Consider the following 16385-nt stretch of genomic DNA (forward strand, 5'->3'; position numbering starts at 1 on the left):
TTGGTGTGGGTGGGCGGGCAGGAAATCAGTATTTCACAATTTTAAATTGAAAACCAGCTGTAATAAAGCTTCAGCTCATTGTTTAATTAAAACAAAAATGGAACCACATCATACTTTTGACAATCATAGGATTCAAGCTTACAAAGAACACATCTACCGTCTACATCACAGTGCACAGAGGATGCAGTCTCTGAGGACCACCACAGGGAGACAAGAACAGACTCTGCATCCATCATATTGCATTACAGAATTAATGCTGTATTAGAAAAATCTGACCTCCTATGGTCGGGGTTCTAGCTACTAAGCACCTGAGGGGATGGGCCATCAGAACTGAGGGCACTGCTCAGTCTGGATCAGGATGCCCAATTTGTTCACCTGCCACTGGCTAATGCATTTAGTAATCTCAATACATTTACGGAGAATAGAACACCACATTCTGGCTTCTTGAGCAGGACAGTGTGGGGAATGTAGTAGAGGATAGGACATCAAAGGGCCGTATTTTCCCTCAAGAAGAAAGCCACACCACCACTCAGTTTTCATTGACTGTAAAAAATTTCAATGTCAGATTACATTTAACCTCCTAAAGACAAGATTAGTACTAACATATACACAGTTTCTGAAGGATTTAGCTATCTAGTTGCCTCTTCTCTACTCCATTACACGTTACTGTCCTTGGATCATTAGTGTTAGTCTTGCCACCATATTGGTGTCACTAGCTACTGTATAAACCTCACAGTCCATCCACAGTAGTAAGTGATTGGAGGACACATATCCAAGTATCAGAAATGTTGACAGCCACAGGGCAGCTGAATTTAATCCCAACTATTACAACATTTAAGGGAGTGATGTTAAATCACAAGACCTAGGGTGACCAGCTCCTCCTCCTGGGGTCGCCCTGGGTCTCTCCTGGGTTTACCTATGGAAGTCCCGCATCCAGGGAACCTCAGTCCCATTCACACCAGAGTAGTTACTCAGCCTGAAAACACCACTCACTCCTCCCTTGGTATCACTAGAGAAAAGAATTCTTAAGAGCACAAAGCTCTCTATGTGGGCATCAGCTCAAAATATCTTTAGGACACTTGCTAATGGCTAGTTTCTATGAAGTCCATAAATACCTTAGTTAACAGTGTCAATTTTAAGAATAGTTGGTAGTACTTTAGCAAATTTGTGAGCAGTGTATAAAAATTCATCCTTGAAACCTGTTTTCAGACAAATCTTCTGAAGGTTCTTGTGGTTTTGTCCAGTTATATTCTACGCTGAGATTTTCAGAGCTGAATGAATAATCCAGTTTTATATGCTTTTTCATATTCTTTTTTTTTTAGGTGAAAACACTCAATACCAACTACTTTCCATATTCTTGCTTCATATATTGAAAAGACGACTACCGACTGGAGATATTTCGCTCAGATAACAAAGGCCCTGAATTATGTTACTTTTAACTGTGCTCCACCAGAAGGTCTGGCCTTGGGAAAAGATGGCAAAAGAATATTCTCAGATATGAACATTTTTATTTTGCCTACAATGCTGTGATCTAGTTCAACAAGTGCAGAACTGCTTTCATCGTAATCTCAAGTTTTTCTTGTTTTGCCCTCTTGTATAAAAATGGTTAGTGTCACAGCTTCACTATCACTAATAAAAAAGAAACAAATATTTATGCCTTAAAGGTCAGGGTCAAAAAGAAAAAATAAAGCCTGAGGTAAAGTTGGTTTAAGAAATAACCAATTTGGTTTCTACACTTCGCCAAGAAATAAGTTTTTTTTTTAAAAAAATTTAAATTCATGTATGTTACTAATTGCTATGTTTGTGATAATTATTTTTCCCAATTTAATACGTGTGTACATCAGTTACATAAACCAACAAATGATTACATTCTTAAAGCAGGTTCATACATTCACCAGAGAAGACCCTATTCTTTATCATCAATATTTTTTGTTTGAACAATCCAAGAATGTGAATAATCAAAGTGACAAATAGGTTATTTTCTTAGGGACTTACTCAGAAAAGGAAAATCTCTTTGGAAGAAAAGAGACTTTAGGAGGACTTCTATTCCCACAAATAAATGCTGAGAACCTCCTCTATGCTACAGCATTGTAAAGGGTAGAACTTAATATAGAACCAGAAATATGGCAAGTTATCTAGTGACTAACATTGTAAAATAGCCAGAAGCTTTAAAGCTACAAGAAAAAAAGTGTGAAAAGGAAAATGTTATTTTTATAATTCTAAAACTTTACTTTTGTCCTTAAATCAATACATTATAGATTTCATGGTTCAATAAATTATCATCTTTAATTAGAAATAAGCAAATCCCTACCCCAAACCCAAAAGAGCAAACTGAAAATTTTTGAGAAGAGCTTTTTTTTTTGGAGGTAGAACATCATTTTGGGGGAAATTTTTTGGAGTAAAAAAATCTAACAGTCCTTTGTGTAGAGTTAATGAATCCTTCCTACTCCCACCCTCAGTGGCATTATTCTTCCAAGGGGTCCTTACATCTCAACTATTGGTGAAATTCTGGGTCTATCATGGATCTGATGGAAGCAAACCAACTGACACTGAAATTAACTTAGGCTAAGATACTCTAGTCCAGGGGTGTCCAAACTTTTTTCAACGTTTTTTACCAAGGTCCATATGCGGTAAAATACACAAACAGCCGGGCCACTCACTCGAAGTGAAACACTCACCTGGTTTATTTAAGTAAACTAAATATATTTTTGGAATTTGCTGCGGGCCAATTAAAAATGGATTGTGGGCTGCAGTTGGCCCGTGGGCTGCAGTTTGGACACCCCTGCTCTAGTCAGAACCTCTGTGAATCAGAGATGACCCTAAGGACTTTGGAAAGTCCATTTCTGTTGAGCACAGCTAAGAAAGTCAGGTCTGAACCATCTTCAGGTTACCCTTAAACACAGAACTTGACTTGGTAGTGGTACTTCCCAGGGTATATTAAGCAGCAATCTTATTGGGGTGGGGAATTAAAAGCAGGAGGTGGGTTCACAAATATTAAATAAGAAAAAGAAAGTTAACCCTAAGTTAGTACCTTCCAGAGACCACTGGATATATAATAATTTAATGAAGGGTATATGGCAGAGCTTCATTTGATGTTAATGAATTTGTTATGATTCTTAATTGTCAAGCTGCCTAAAAATGGCATACTAACTGAACCGCCAAGACTCTGGCAGTAAAAAAAAAATTACTCTGATGGTCTGTCCATGAAAGGAAAATGTCGGCAAGCAAATTAAGAACTTTTTACCAAGATCTGGAATTTAAACAACAGAGCATTCGACATTGTTAAAATGTATGCAGATATATGACCCCTATTGTTAAGGTGTTTCTGTAAGTGTGTATATATATATACACACACACACATATATATATGTGTGTGTGTGTATATATATATATATATCTCCATACACACACATTATATAATTGATTTCCTACTAGAAAGATTTAAGGCAGTTATGCTAGATATAAAGTTAGCTATACTATCCAAGATAAAACAGTTCCTACTCAAGAAATCATGGGAACAAATTAGACAAGACGTTCTTTTCATAAAGACTATCGTGAGGCTGTCTACATCTAGTATAGTTCACATTTCCTGTTTCAGGCAACACAGGAATTCCACACCGAGAGATAATTTGTCCCTCAAACCCCATCCATAAAAAGGTAGTCTGAACAGACAAAATATTAATGAAAACTTGAAAAGGAAGTCCAGAGTAGGATTCTGACGACCTCCAGAGACCACACACTACCGCCATTACTCGATTGTACTAAATACAATAATCAAATATGCTCCATGATGGAAACAGGGCTACTAGTATTGCAGGCTGCAACTGCCAGACAAGTCCACATCCTAACCACGAGTTAAAATAGCATCTGATGATTTATGCTATTTGCTCGTCACAAAGACATTTCACTGGAGAAAACGTCTCCTGTTAAAGGAACTGACCAATGTGAACGTTAACCTTCAGAGCAAAGAAGCTAGGACTCTGGGTCTGAACAGCACCATCCTGTTTGGTCCTTAGTAAAATTCAAAGGAGAGAAACATTAGGATGTATGCAGATAAAATATGGTTGGCAAGGAAGAGGGCAACCAGCAAAACCACTAGGGACACATGTTGTCAAGAGAAGGGGAGGAAGAATAAAATTCAGCTGATGAATAGGAAGGATTTAGCAAAGTAAAGTCCATGGAGGAAACAAAATGGGCAATAATTTGTTATGTCTAAACATTCATGTGTTAGATCTGAGTAAAAGAACAGATCATGTGTTGCTTATTTCCACAGACTACTTAATTATCTAGAGATGCTGAGTGGGTGGTGCGGAGGGGGGCAAACGGAGGAAACTGGAATGTTTGGCTATGAAAGCCAAGACTGCACATAAGACAAATTTTTAAGTACAGTGACGATTGTCTTGTTTTACTTTAGATCCCCCAATCAACCAGACCAGGAGGGTACCTATTACTGAATAAATGCTCAAAGTATTTAGTTATTTTAAAAAGACAGAAAAATCTTAAAGGTATATTTGGACAGCTTTTGGAAGAGGTAGAGAAACTAACTGGGTATATAAACTCTTTTATTAGATTTCAACTAGCAAGAGCCTAGACTGATTGTTTTTCACTTTCAAAGTTTTAGTCTTGATGAAACTGACAATAAAGGTACAAAAAAAGTGAAATTAAAATAATTTTAACAAAGGAGAAAATCTGACAATGTTTAAAAGACAGATGAAAAACCAAACCGGATATGATTTAAGGTAAAAAAACAAACAAACTAGATATTCAACAATTTGCAAATATATACTCGGAATACAGAATGAAGATTAAGAGTACAGAATAAGACTATTTAGCTTCCAAGAGAAATTAGGCAGATTTCCTTCTGGTAAAGTGACGGGTCCCGAGAGAGAAAGTAACCTCCACACGACTAAGCACACCGCGAGGGTCAAGACCAAATCCCACTCATCTTTTTGTTACTCAGCGTCTATCACAGTGGCTGGGTACAGAACAGGCATTGATAAATGTTTACTGAATGAATGGACATCGTAATGTAGAATTAGTGTAGTTCAAACCTAATCAGGAACGTTTCTTCAAGTAGGATGAGAAAAGAACACAAGGAGGGTTATTCCAAAAGGTGGGCTGAAACCCAGTTGTTTTCTAATCTTAACCAGTGGTTATAATGACTTCTCAAACTTTGTTTTAAAGCAATAAAAAAAAAAAAAAGAAAAAACCTATGTAGAACTCCAACATAGAATAAAAATGAAGCCACCACTGGTAGATCAAAGTTGGGGGGGGGAGTATCACCAACCTCCTATTCCCTACGGGTCTCTATGGAATCCACTGTGAAAACTGCCATTCACCTAAATGTAACAGCGTGGTCAGTCAGTTTCATGTTGTTAAGTTGAAATTATCAGCACTGTGGAGGAGAAATTCCAAATAGTGCTTCTCATTTAAATAGAGACAAAATTCAACAGAGAGGAAATCTTAGCACTTAGAAGAATGAAAACAACCCTATAAAGGGAAAAAAACCCAAACGATCAACATTAGGCCACAGTAGACAATACAGAATGCAAAAATAGCATGTCATTAGAAAGCAAACATGGAAAAAAGCCACTGGTTGGGATTACTACTTGGGCACTGCAGATGCTCTTTTGTTGAAATATTCCAAGAAATCTGAATTGTGAACAGTGCAGGAAACTGCCATATATTTGGGGGACTAACTGAACGTGAGGAAAAAAAGCAGACAAAAAAATGCTTTTTAGCTCATCATCTTCATCAAGAGGAAATTCAAGGGAAGGTACTGCTTAAAAACATCTCTATCACTAATGTAAAATGGGCCAATTTTGCCTCTCTATTAACAACAGTAGCCTCCTACTTCCACCCCCCATCTGTTTTGCTTTCTATGGTTTGTTAACCCTGGTCAACTGTGGTCCAGAAATTTCAGAAATAAGAATTTGTAAATTAAAAAAAAAGCAAATGTGGCCATGATCATTAAACATATTCACACAAATATAGTCACCACCGTGAAGTCAACTGCTAAATACGATCGGTGTTTCCTAAGAGTTGAGTCCCAGCTTCACAGTGTACACAAGAACCCCACCGTAATCGCAGAGCATAATCCACTACTGAAATGCTGCAGTCGGCACTGCTTTACTTATCAATGCGAGAGTAACTGCCAGCACCTTCCACCACTTTCAAAGCTGTTGTCCCCAGAACTGTTCCCTGACATCATCTCTACTAGTTCTCAAGGGAGTCAACACCCCCAAAGGGCAGAGGCTCCACTGGTTATCTCAGCAGACCTGCCAGTGGTTAGTACCTGGGACCTTTACGTCAATCACAACAGGGACTGTAGGAGCAGTAATTGGGGGGGGGGGGGGCAGCGGGGAGTCTGGAAGCAAGCAGCCAGACACTATGGTGAAAACTGGCCCAAGGCAGATTTTAAAAAGGGTCGTTAAATTAAATGTTTTTGACCTGGTGCAAACGACAAACTTCTTACAGCAAAGGCTTGAGGAAAAAAATTATTACTGAGAATGACACGTGAAGCAGTCTATCACAAAATAAGGCCACCTTCAACTATTATAAATTATAGAACCATTCTGATCCTCAGGTTTGGATCTGGAGAGAGGTGTCTGTATAAAGCACTCATACCTAATAATGAGTTTCCTGTAAAATGGGCCTTTGCTTTTGATGCAGTTCTCTTTGCCAGGAATGCCTATGTCCCTGGCTCTCCACATGGCTTGCTTTCTCGTGCCAAGTGTTAGCTCAAGCATCACTTCCTTAGAGAAGCCTTCCTTCCCTCTGTGATGTTCAATCACAGGACCCTGTTTATCTCCTTCATAGACAAAGAAGCTGATTAAGGGTTACAGTAACTGCTGTCTCAGCAAATGCAGGACCCTATCTGTCTTGTTCACCTTCACCCAAAGGCTAAGAAAGTTCCTGGCACATGTAACAGGTGAACAATAAATATTTGTTAAATGAATAAAAAATTACTATACCAATTTTACAAGAACACACGTACAAATATTGGAAAATGAGGAATATCTAATAGAAAACAACCAAATGCTGCAAAATATTAAAAAATGACACCTGTAGAGACAGGTGAATATGGTTTCAGAAAACAAGTACCTAAGATAGTTATCTTTAAAAACATGAAAATTTACTAGAAAGAGATGAGGAGTGCTTACTTTTAATTTCTATTGAGATGCAAACAAGAAATGTTTAAACAGCAATGAGTTAACATTAGAGATAGGATTATCTGCTGCAGAATGGACTACCAACAGAGCTTCTGGAATCTCCTCTCACTGCAGAACATAAAATATGGTTGGTTCTAATAGTCAGCCATATACTCAGGATGAGTTAAGAACAGTTCAGACCGTAGGTAATTAATTATAAGCTAAAAAAGTTGCTAAACTGCTTCTCCCCCAATTTTTAAAATTCTGAATTCATAATTATGTAAAATAACATAGATTTTATAAATTGAATACAACATACTTTAAAAACAGATGGCCCTTATCTGCTGATCATATCTCAGCAATACTTTTCTAGGTAATTTGCAGAAGCGATTACATTTACAAAAGGTCCATTCATAATACAATCTGGTACCTAAATAAAATGAAACTCAAATCAAAGAGCACTAGGTCTGCTATTGAAATATTTAAAAATACCTTTTTAAAAAGAGTGTTTATATCTATAGATTGGCTTTTAAAAAAGGATAAATATAATTGTAGCATATCCCTGAAAATAATTATACTGCCACCTGTGCATTTTTAGGAGGTATAAGGATAAATCAATAGACTGCTAGGTTACACAAGTCAATTATCATCTGTTGAAATTTGGTGTAAGACTAAGAGACTTACTCCATATGAATTCTTACTGTATCCAGAATTAATTGGTGCGGGCAGTATCAGTGCAACCATTATTGGTGATGGATGTCACACTACGCTGTTTTGGTATCAGGACAAAAGTAGGAATGGAGAAGAGGTTTGGAAAGATTTTCTGCAAAGCTCCCTTATAATGACATTTAGCAGTAAACAAATAAGAATGAATGTTTTAAGACCCACTGAACACATTAAGGTCACGGATTTCCAAAGTTAATCCACTTTTCTTCCCCCAAGAGTTTATTTTTGGTAAAAGGCAGAAAAATTAGTTGTTTTTTTTTTTACAAGGGAAATCTGCTTCTAAATGATAATTTGAAAATCTTGATATATATTATATATTAAAAAAAGACACACAAAAATAACGGAGAAGTGGGAATAAGAGATTAGGTACTGTAACTTTATAAAGGCTTGCCTAAATCAAGAAGCAGCACACACACATCTAATTTATGCAAACTAAAAATGTATATAAACAGCACAATACTGTGATACTGGATCATGATACATTACCTGTACACATAACTACTACTGATATTAATAAACCTTTGGGACACTCAGTTTTATGCCCAACAAGACATCAGCAAGTCTTTAAAATCTTCTCTTCCTCCTTTATGGGAAGGTATTTCTAGACACTAATTTTCCCATCTACTATTTGAAAACAGGAAACCAATTCCACAAGGTGCTTTAATTGATGAGACCTCAAGTGCTGTTTTCTAGCTTGAATTTTTGGATAGTAAACAGTCCATGGGGACCACACACAAACACTATAACAGAAGAGTTGTTACATTAAGTCTTTTGATGGGACTTGATTGTGGTGAAGCTTTATGACATGCTTGAGCAACGCACTGAAGGGGATCCCATCTGAGTTAATACTTTGTCCAACCACTGTAGGGGTCCATTCAGATGAAGTTCAATCCAACAAGGAGTGCTCGTTACCGTCTGCCTTCTGTTTAAAAGAATACAAGAAAATGATTATGAAATGAAAAGAAAATGACTACGTTTAGCTACATGCATTCAGAATTTAGACAATAGTAAAGGTTAATATACTGAAAACTGACTCCTTCTGAACAACTATTAAGCCTAGATATCTGATTATTATTTTGAAAACTGCTTAATCCTCAAAGTCTAGCAAAGTATTTCCAATGACTTTTTGTTTTCTTCTAAAGAGATTTATAAAAACATTCGTTGCCCCTCAAATTAAAATTAATAGGAGGACCTTATTTACCATCCAAAATGGGCCACCTTTTCGAGAGAATGTAATCTCTATTAATAATCATGGCAGAGCAAGAGATGTAAGCCAGGACTGTCCCAAGCTAACCAAAATACATCGTCGCCCTACTTATTAATCAACCACATAATAGAAGATACTTAAAATACCTAATGAAGTCTAAGTGGAACAGGGTTCAAACTTAAAGTAAACTAAAACCAAACAGAATTCTGACCCAAGCTCATCACAGAGTGTTAAGTGCAGTTCAACGGTCCCTGACAAGGCCAATGAGCAAACACCCCTTTGAGCAACGTCATGCAGGCTTTTAATAAGCAACACCTTTAGAACTTCAACAAAACATTCTCTGGACAACTTCCAATCGCAGGTATCTGCATTTATCTGTCTGAGAACTGCTCTGTTCTGTCCACATGTATAGCAGGCTAGAAGTGCCAGGAAATTCTATCTCCAGGAACAACTAATGACACAGGAATTGGCATTTAAATACCCAGTTTCCTTTCCCTCTGGGTGGGATAATTCTGTATGTTCTGCACTGTTTTCCAAAGTTTTCCTCAGAGAATAAGCTAGTGACCCACCCACTATAGCAGAATGCTTAATACTGGTACTGGCTGCCTTCCCTCCTCTATCTCACTTCCCTGCTGCCTCCTTCCTTACCAGTGTTTCCTCCATTTCCTGAACAAACTTTTTGCACTTGAAACCTTGTCTCAGGGTCCGAGACACACTAAGACATTTTGATCCATGATCATGCCTAAAACATGACACATGAACTTAATACAACAGTCACAAATCTGGTCTGTACAGACTTCTTGCCTTATTTTGATGTGATACTATATGTTGGTTTATGCAGCTTAAAATTGCACTAGCACACTTCACAAGCTGCCTCTTACTAACCAGGGGGTATAGGCAAGACTGGTCCTGTCTTATCTTCCCCTCCGTTCTTTTTTCGTTCTTCATATAAAGTTTCTCTTGCCTTCCATCTCTCCCTCAGATCAGGCCTTTCGTAGTAATTTTGCCAAGATCCCTTTAATTTTCATTTTGCCATCTGCTAAGTTCTGAATATTTCCCACTGTTTTTAGTCAGAATATTTTATTACTACATTAGTTTAACCTTCAGGAATAATTCTTAATCCAGGTCAACAAAGGGTACAAATAGGTTTAAGAAGGCTGTCACTATACTTATCTGGGCACAAAAATGCACCTGAGGCATTATCCACTCCTCTACCTGTTTAGTCACTCCAGTACTGATTCACTTATTTCTCAGTAAAATACGAATTCTTTACACATCTACATTTCCTGTTTACTATATTCCTGATTTTATGCTGGGAATCGAGCTAGCATTAAAGAAAAGGAAAAAGTTTTAGAAATCTAGCCATTAGATCTACCCCTGCAGCTCTAGTGTCATTAAGGATTAAAGGTTTTCTGGTAACTACCAGGAATTCACAGATACACAGTTATCTGATGTTATTTTGATCTTTAATATTCAAGGAAAACTACTTTATTATCCAAAGTAGGTGTACCTGACTTCAAACCCATAAACACATACTATATATTACTGCTTCTCATAATTACAGATTCTAAATTGTCTCTGGGTTAAAGAATGGCAGAGTCCACAATGAAGGAAGGTCAGTTAACTCTCTCTACCAATTAAAACTGGTCTTAGCAGATAACCTATAGATATACATGGAATTCTCCCTGACCCATGCAGTTCATATTTAACACCACTGAATTTCTAACATGTTCTGCAACATTCCAATCTTTTGAAGAAAAAAAAAGACTGACCTCTGACCTAAAAACTTAATATCATATGTACCATTTGAATCTAATTTTAATATCAATTCCAGTCAATTCAAGTGCAAAAAAAAAGAGGAACTCAGCATTCTTTAAAGGTATCACATCTCAAAGGGAAATGATTAAACAAAAGAGCACTATAGCAAAGTCACAAAATGAATTATTCTACTATTGTAATTTGGACAAAATAGTGGTAACTCTCCATTCTAGGATATAAATACATAACACAGAATATATTTTTATAAAAATATTCAACCAGAAGACCTTAAATCTTATTATCTGAAAAATCATGCACTTCACAAAAGTTGTTTAAGATAGGGAATCAAGTCCAAAGGAAATGATATAAATTCTGAAGAAGGGCTCAAATTACTGAATGAAACAGGACTACTACTACTATATGAATATCTTTCTATGCAGGCATTCAGAGAGTAAGCGATGAGTTGGAGAAAGACTAAATATTTTACTTATATTAATAGTTCTATTCTTTAATATGTTGAGGAAGTCTTCCTTTTCTTTGACATGGAATCCAATGTACTGTAATCTATCTCATCCCCTGGAAACAAATTCGCTTTTGGAAAACTCAATTACATAACCATTACCACTATCTTTAGAAAAGAGGTTAAGTCAAGGAGAGTTTTCCTCAAGTTCCTTATCCACCACTTATAATGTGTCCTTGGGCAAATTATCAAATCTCTTCTAAGCCTATTTCCAAATAAGCAGTATTAGTTTGAACCATTTTTTATTTACAAAGATTGCAACCTTGTAAAGAAAAGACAGTTAACAGAAATAGAAATTCTTAGTCATGTTGAAAGGCATAAGACACTGCACTTAAAACACAGCACAGAGACTGGCACCTGACAAGTAGCCCTTCTATTACTGAATAAAGTTCAACCTCTTAACCTAATACTCAGATGGTCTCAACTTATTTATCCAGCCTTATTCTTCTGTATTTTTCTATACTCCAGGCAAAATGAAGTGCCATTTGATTGCCAGGATCAGCATTTCCCACCCCCTCAGACCTGTTACTAAAATACTGTGCATCTTTTAGAACCTAGAACACATGCCATCTTGACCAGCTTTTCGTAAGACCCAGTGAAAACATTCTTCCATGAACTGACAGAACCCTTCCAATATATCCCTTTTATGCTATTTACCACTCTGCATTATGTTACAGTGCACGTCCATACATGTTTCCATTCTATCTTCTATAATGCCTGCATAGGAGTTTGTAAATATTTTGAATCTAGAGGCCTCCAATTTTCTTTTGCTATTTTACATAAAGATTTGCTGACTCTGTAACCTCAATGAAAACAGATACATGTGAACTCCAGAAGACGTAAAAGATGGAAGAAAAAAGAATTATATTGTGTAAATTTAAGAACTGAATATGTATTTCATACCGGTATTCTGCTCCCCACCCTTTCACAAAACTCATTCTTATGGTGCACATTCTAGTTAGCTGATACACGGCTTCAAAACCCTGATTAACAGACTGAGCCAGAAGAGCAGCAAATTCCTGGTTGTTGAAGATCTTCAGATTACAGCCTACGATTGAAAAAAGTAAAACAAAAAACAAAAAAACAAAAAAAAAAAGTGTAAAAAGAGTATCGCTGTAAGAAAATAATTTTAAAAAGGGCTATAGATATTAGAATACGAGCATGCAAATCATCTCCTGATTCCTAAAATTAATAGCAACTAGAAAAACTCAGGAAGTTGATATGATAGGTTTATTTACATTGTTGTATCCATACCTGGTGGAATTTTACACACTGTTGCAGGGTGCCAGCCGTATCTCTGATTACAATTGGGGCTCTGCACAAAGATTGCACTATCACTTAGGCACTCAGCAAAAACTTCCCCACCTATGTAATATAAGCGCACTCCTCTTCCTAAAACAAAATACATATGGGATTAGTTTTATAACATTTACTATTCCAGCATGACTTTGGAAGAGTCTTCTTGGGGGAATATTAAAATGATATAAGGTATTTACATGATATTTTCCATAGCCATGTTTTTTCGAAGTCTAATTTTGAAACATAACACTGTATATTTTTCCAAGCATTTTTTAACAATAATTTTATTGATTTGTAAAAATAAAACATGCTTATGAAAAGTATTTCAACAGGGTGGTGGCTGGGGGAAGGGCAGGATAAGAAAAAAAGTATTTAAACAATATACAGAAGTGCATGGACAGTAAAATTAAAAATTTCATACAAATTGTGCATTATTTTAAAATAAGTAAAATAAATTGAGTTAATTTTGAAGGAATTAACTAACGTTTAGAGAAATATACCTTAATTATAATAAGTAGTATTTTTTTAAAGATCCCATTAAGCTTAAGAAAAAAAGGAAATAAAAATCAAGAGGTTAAAGTCATTTGCCCCTTTCAAAAATATATATATTATGGGGGCAACCAAATCCCTAGATATTTAAGCTGAATCAGGTAGGGAAAATTATACTGGAAGATTTCAATATACCTCTTTCAGAATTTGACAGATCACAAACAAAATATTAGAGATACAAGGATTTTAAAAACAACAAGTGTGAAAGGAAGGTAATGTTCTAAGACAGCATCTAAGAGTCTCACCCCTGGTGAGCATGCATCTTATCTATCATCTCAACACTCATCTAGGTGCTGCTGTTAAGGGACTTTTCAGATGTAACTAAGGTTTTAATTCAGCTGACCTCAAGAAAGGGAGATTGTCTTTGGTGGGCCTGACTTGAGCAGGTGATATCTCGTCACAGTGTGAGTGAGACAGATGAAGACAACATAAGAAAGTCTCCACCGCTGACTATGAAGACGGAGGGGGCTATCTGCCAAGGAATGCAGATGGCAGCTAGCTGCTGAGAGCAGCTTCCACAGGAAATGAGAACCTCAGTGCTACAACTTCAAGGAGTGAATTCTGTAACACTCAATGTGAGCGTGGAAGAGGATCTCAAGCTCCAGATGAGAAGACAGCTCAAATGACAGCTTGATTTCCCTTTGTGAGATGCTGAGGAGACTCCTAATCCATACCTGCCCTCCTGACCCACAGAAACTGGGACATAATACATTTGTGTAGTTTCAGGCTAGTTAAGTGTGTTATGCAGTAAAAGAAAACTAATTAAACAACCTACAAGCCAGATTTAGTACATAAATATAGAACCTGATATCCTGTTCTCTTACAACTACAAAATATCTATTTAAAAAGCAACAACATGTACCTGACCATCAGGAAAACATTAAGTCCAAAAAGTAGACATTTTTCAGGCTATATTCTTTGATCAAAACCACCCAATAAATTAGAAATCAAAAATAAAAAGATGATCTAATAATTTCAGCAATGTAAAATTTTGCAGAAGTGAATGGGGAACCCTAATTAAAACAGAAAAACAGAACTTTTTTTAAGTAGGGTGGATATTCAGAAGACTTCCTCACCTATAATACACCTTGGTACCTTAACAAGGTTATACAAAATTTATTCATTAAGCATGATTTGAGAAATTTCACATGCAGCCAAGTACTAGACCTCTTAATTCCCTAAAACACTTTGTAGTATCACACTCGCTCTTTAGTTATCAGCATTATTTTTCATAGGAGATAATGGGTAAGAGGTAATGGTTCATTAAACAAAAACAGAAGCAAACTATTGCTAAAAGAAGTTACTTTAAGGTGATGAGAATAGTTGTATTAGTGGCGCTCAAAACTATTTTTACATCACAGTAAAAAACATACTGAAGACCCCGAAGAATTTTTGTTTATGTGGATTACATCTATGGAAACTTACCATATTAGACAATAAAACAGATTCAAAAAAAGTTTTAAAAATCAAAGTAATAAATCTATGTTTATGAAAATAACTATTTTCCCAAGCAAAAAAAAAAATAGTGAGAAGAGTAGCAATGTTTTACATTTTTGCCAATCTCTTCAATGTCTGACTTAACAGAAGAGGGCTAGATTCTCATGAGTCTACTTTTAATCTCTTGCAAGATCATATGCTATCTAGCCTCTGGATACTTCACTGTATACTCATGAGAGAATCAAAGTGAAAAAAGTTAAAAGCATCCTAGTTGTATTATGAAAACAGTTTTGAGCTCACAAACTTTGTGAAAGGGTGCTGGAACCACCACATTTTGAGATCCTCTAAAATATTTTTTGTACTATATTAAATGGTAGTTCTTGTTTTACTTATCTTGCTTCAGATTAATAGTAAGATCTGATTTAATATATGAATTCACTGAAGGGGAAACAAAGTAGAACATATAAACAATCTGAAAAAAATTGATCATTTGTTAAAATAATCCTAAAATCTGAACATGACAATTTTATGACTTGCAGAGTAAAGTTTTTTTTAACATTTATTTATCGAAGGACTTCCCAGTATCACGGGTGACCAATAACGAGTTTGCAGATGGAAGGACCACCAGGATCTATTAAAGCAGTGAAGCTGTGCACTGATTGCACTGACAGAGAGAAAGCAGGCTTCTTTGCACATAATTTCTTGATGTGGTTAACCACACCATGCTCACGTTATGAGCACTGGTATTTCACACAAGGTAAAAAAACATACCTATATGTCTCCTTGTCATTTCTACGGTAGCATTTCGGTTGACGTTGGAGAGTAAACCTAAGCAGAACCTCTCAGAATTTGATGGGTCTGTGAAGCCGTCTACAGTGAGTGAGGGCTGTGATGCATGGAAGGTCTCTCCAACCCTCTGGTTTAATTCATAATATGCTATTGAACACCAAAATGCAGGTTCTGAGTACGTAACTGGCTGCAAATCTGGGGGAAACAAACAAACCAACCGTTAGAGCAAGAAACGTTGTGTGAACAATTCAAGCCAAGAGCAGACTGAGTATCAGCATCTGTACAAGCTCCATGCCAGCCTACGCTGGCAACAGCTCAGGAAGTGGACTTAACATCCGCATCAGGAACTCGTTTCCATCGATCATCCCGGATTTTCTATTTCCCCCATCTCATGAAGTCATCCAATCTTCAAACATCTTTGTTAGACTTCATGGTGGATCACTTTTTCTCCTAGTAGTTTTACCCTGGTTCCTATTCAAATATAAAACCACTACAGGTCAAGTAAATGACCTTGCATAATAAAGCCAATTTTGGGTAGGATGAAATGGAAAAAAGCTGGAGCAAGGGCTGAGTCAAAAGCCGTAAGAAAAACTGTCATAATAGGATATAAAATATGACATCTTTTTGACATTTGTATATTTTAACGTAAGATTTCAGTGGCTACCCTAGTCACAAAACCCCCCCATTACACAAGAAACTAAAAGTAGTAAAACTAAAAGAATATGCAAGTGGAAAAAGAATATGTAATCAAAGGAATCTACATATTTCATGAGAAAACTAGGGTCACAGGCATTTCATTTCTGTAATTTTGATTAGAATATGTCATAAGGAATATCATGAGAAAAACTGGTATTTTTTAGAATAAATTCCAAATGTGTCAACTGAAGAGAAATTGTTAAATAGCAAGGCAAAATAAAGGCCAAAAATAATACCCATACACACACACCCC

General features: G+C 36.3%; 1 protein-coding gene across 7 annotated transcripts in view; it reads right to left on the bottom strand.

Moving 5' to 3' along the window:
- Positions 1-3395: 3395 nt before the first annotated feature.
- SMAD2 (SMAD family member 2) overlaps positions 3396-16385 on the bottom strand; it is a 78413-nt gene continuing 65423 nt past the window's right edge. For 3 of the 7 annotated variants that reach the window (XM_033087390.1, XM_033087387.1, XM_033087383.1), the window contains 4 exons: positions 15419-15631; positions 12617-12754; positions 12266-12410; positions 3396-8799 (listed from right to left, as the gene is read on the bottom strand). In XM_033087390.1, the coding sequence (XP_032943281.1) occupies positions 8676-8799; positions 12266-12410; positions 12617-12754; positions 15419-15631 (620 nt within the window). In that variant the 3' untranslated portion in view covers positions 3396-8675. The remainder of the gene's footprint in view (positions 8800-12265; positions 12411-12616; positions 12755-15418; positions 15632-16385) is intronic. The other 4 variants (XM_033087386.1, XM_033087385.1, XM_033087388.1 and 1 more) reach the window with 3 other exon arrangements.

Source organism: Rhinolophus ferrumequinum, chromosome 19 (genome assembly GCF_004115265.2).
Source record: "Rhinolophus ferrumequinum isolate MPI-CBG mRhiFer1 chromosome 19, mRhiFer1_v1.p, whole genome shotgun sequence".
NCBI lineage: Eukaryota > Metazoa > Chordata > Mammalia > Chiroptera > Rhinolophidae > Rhinolophus > Rhinolophus ferrumequinum.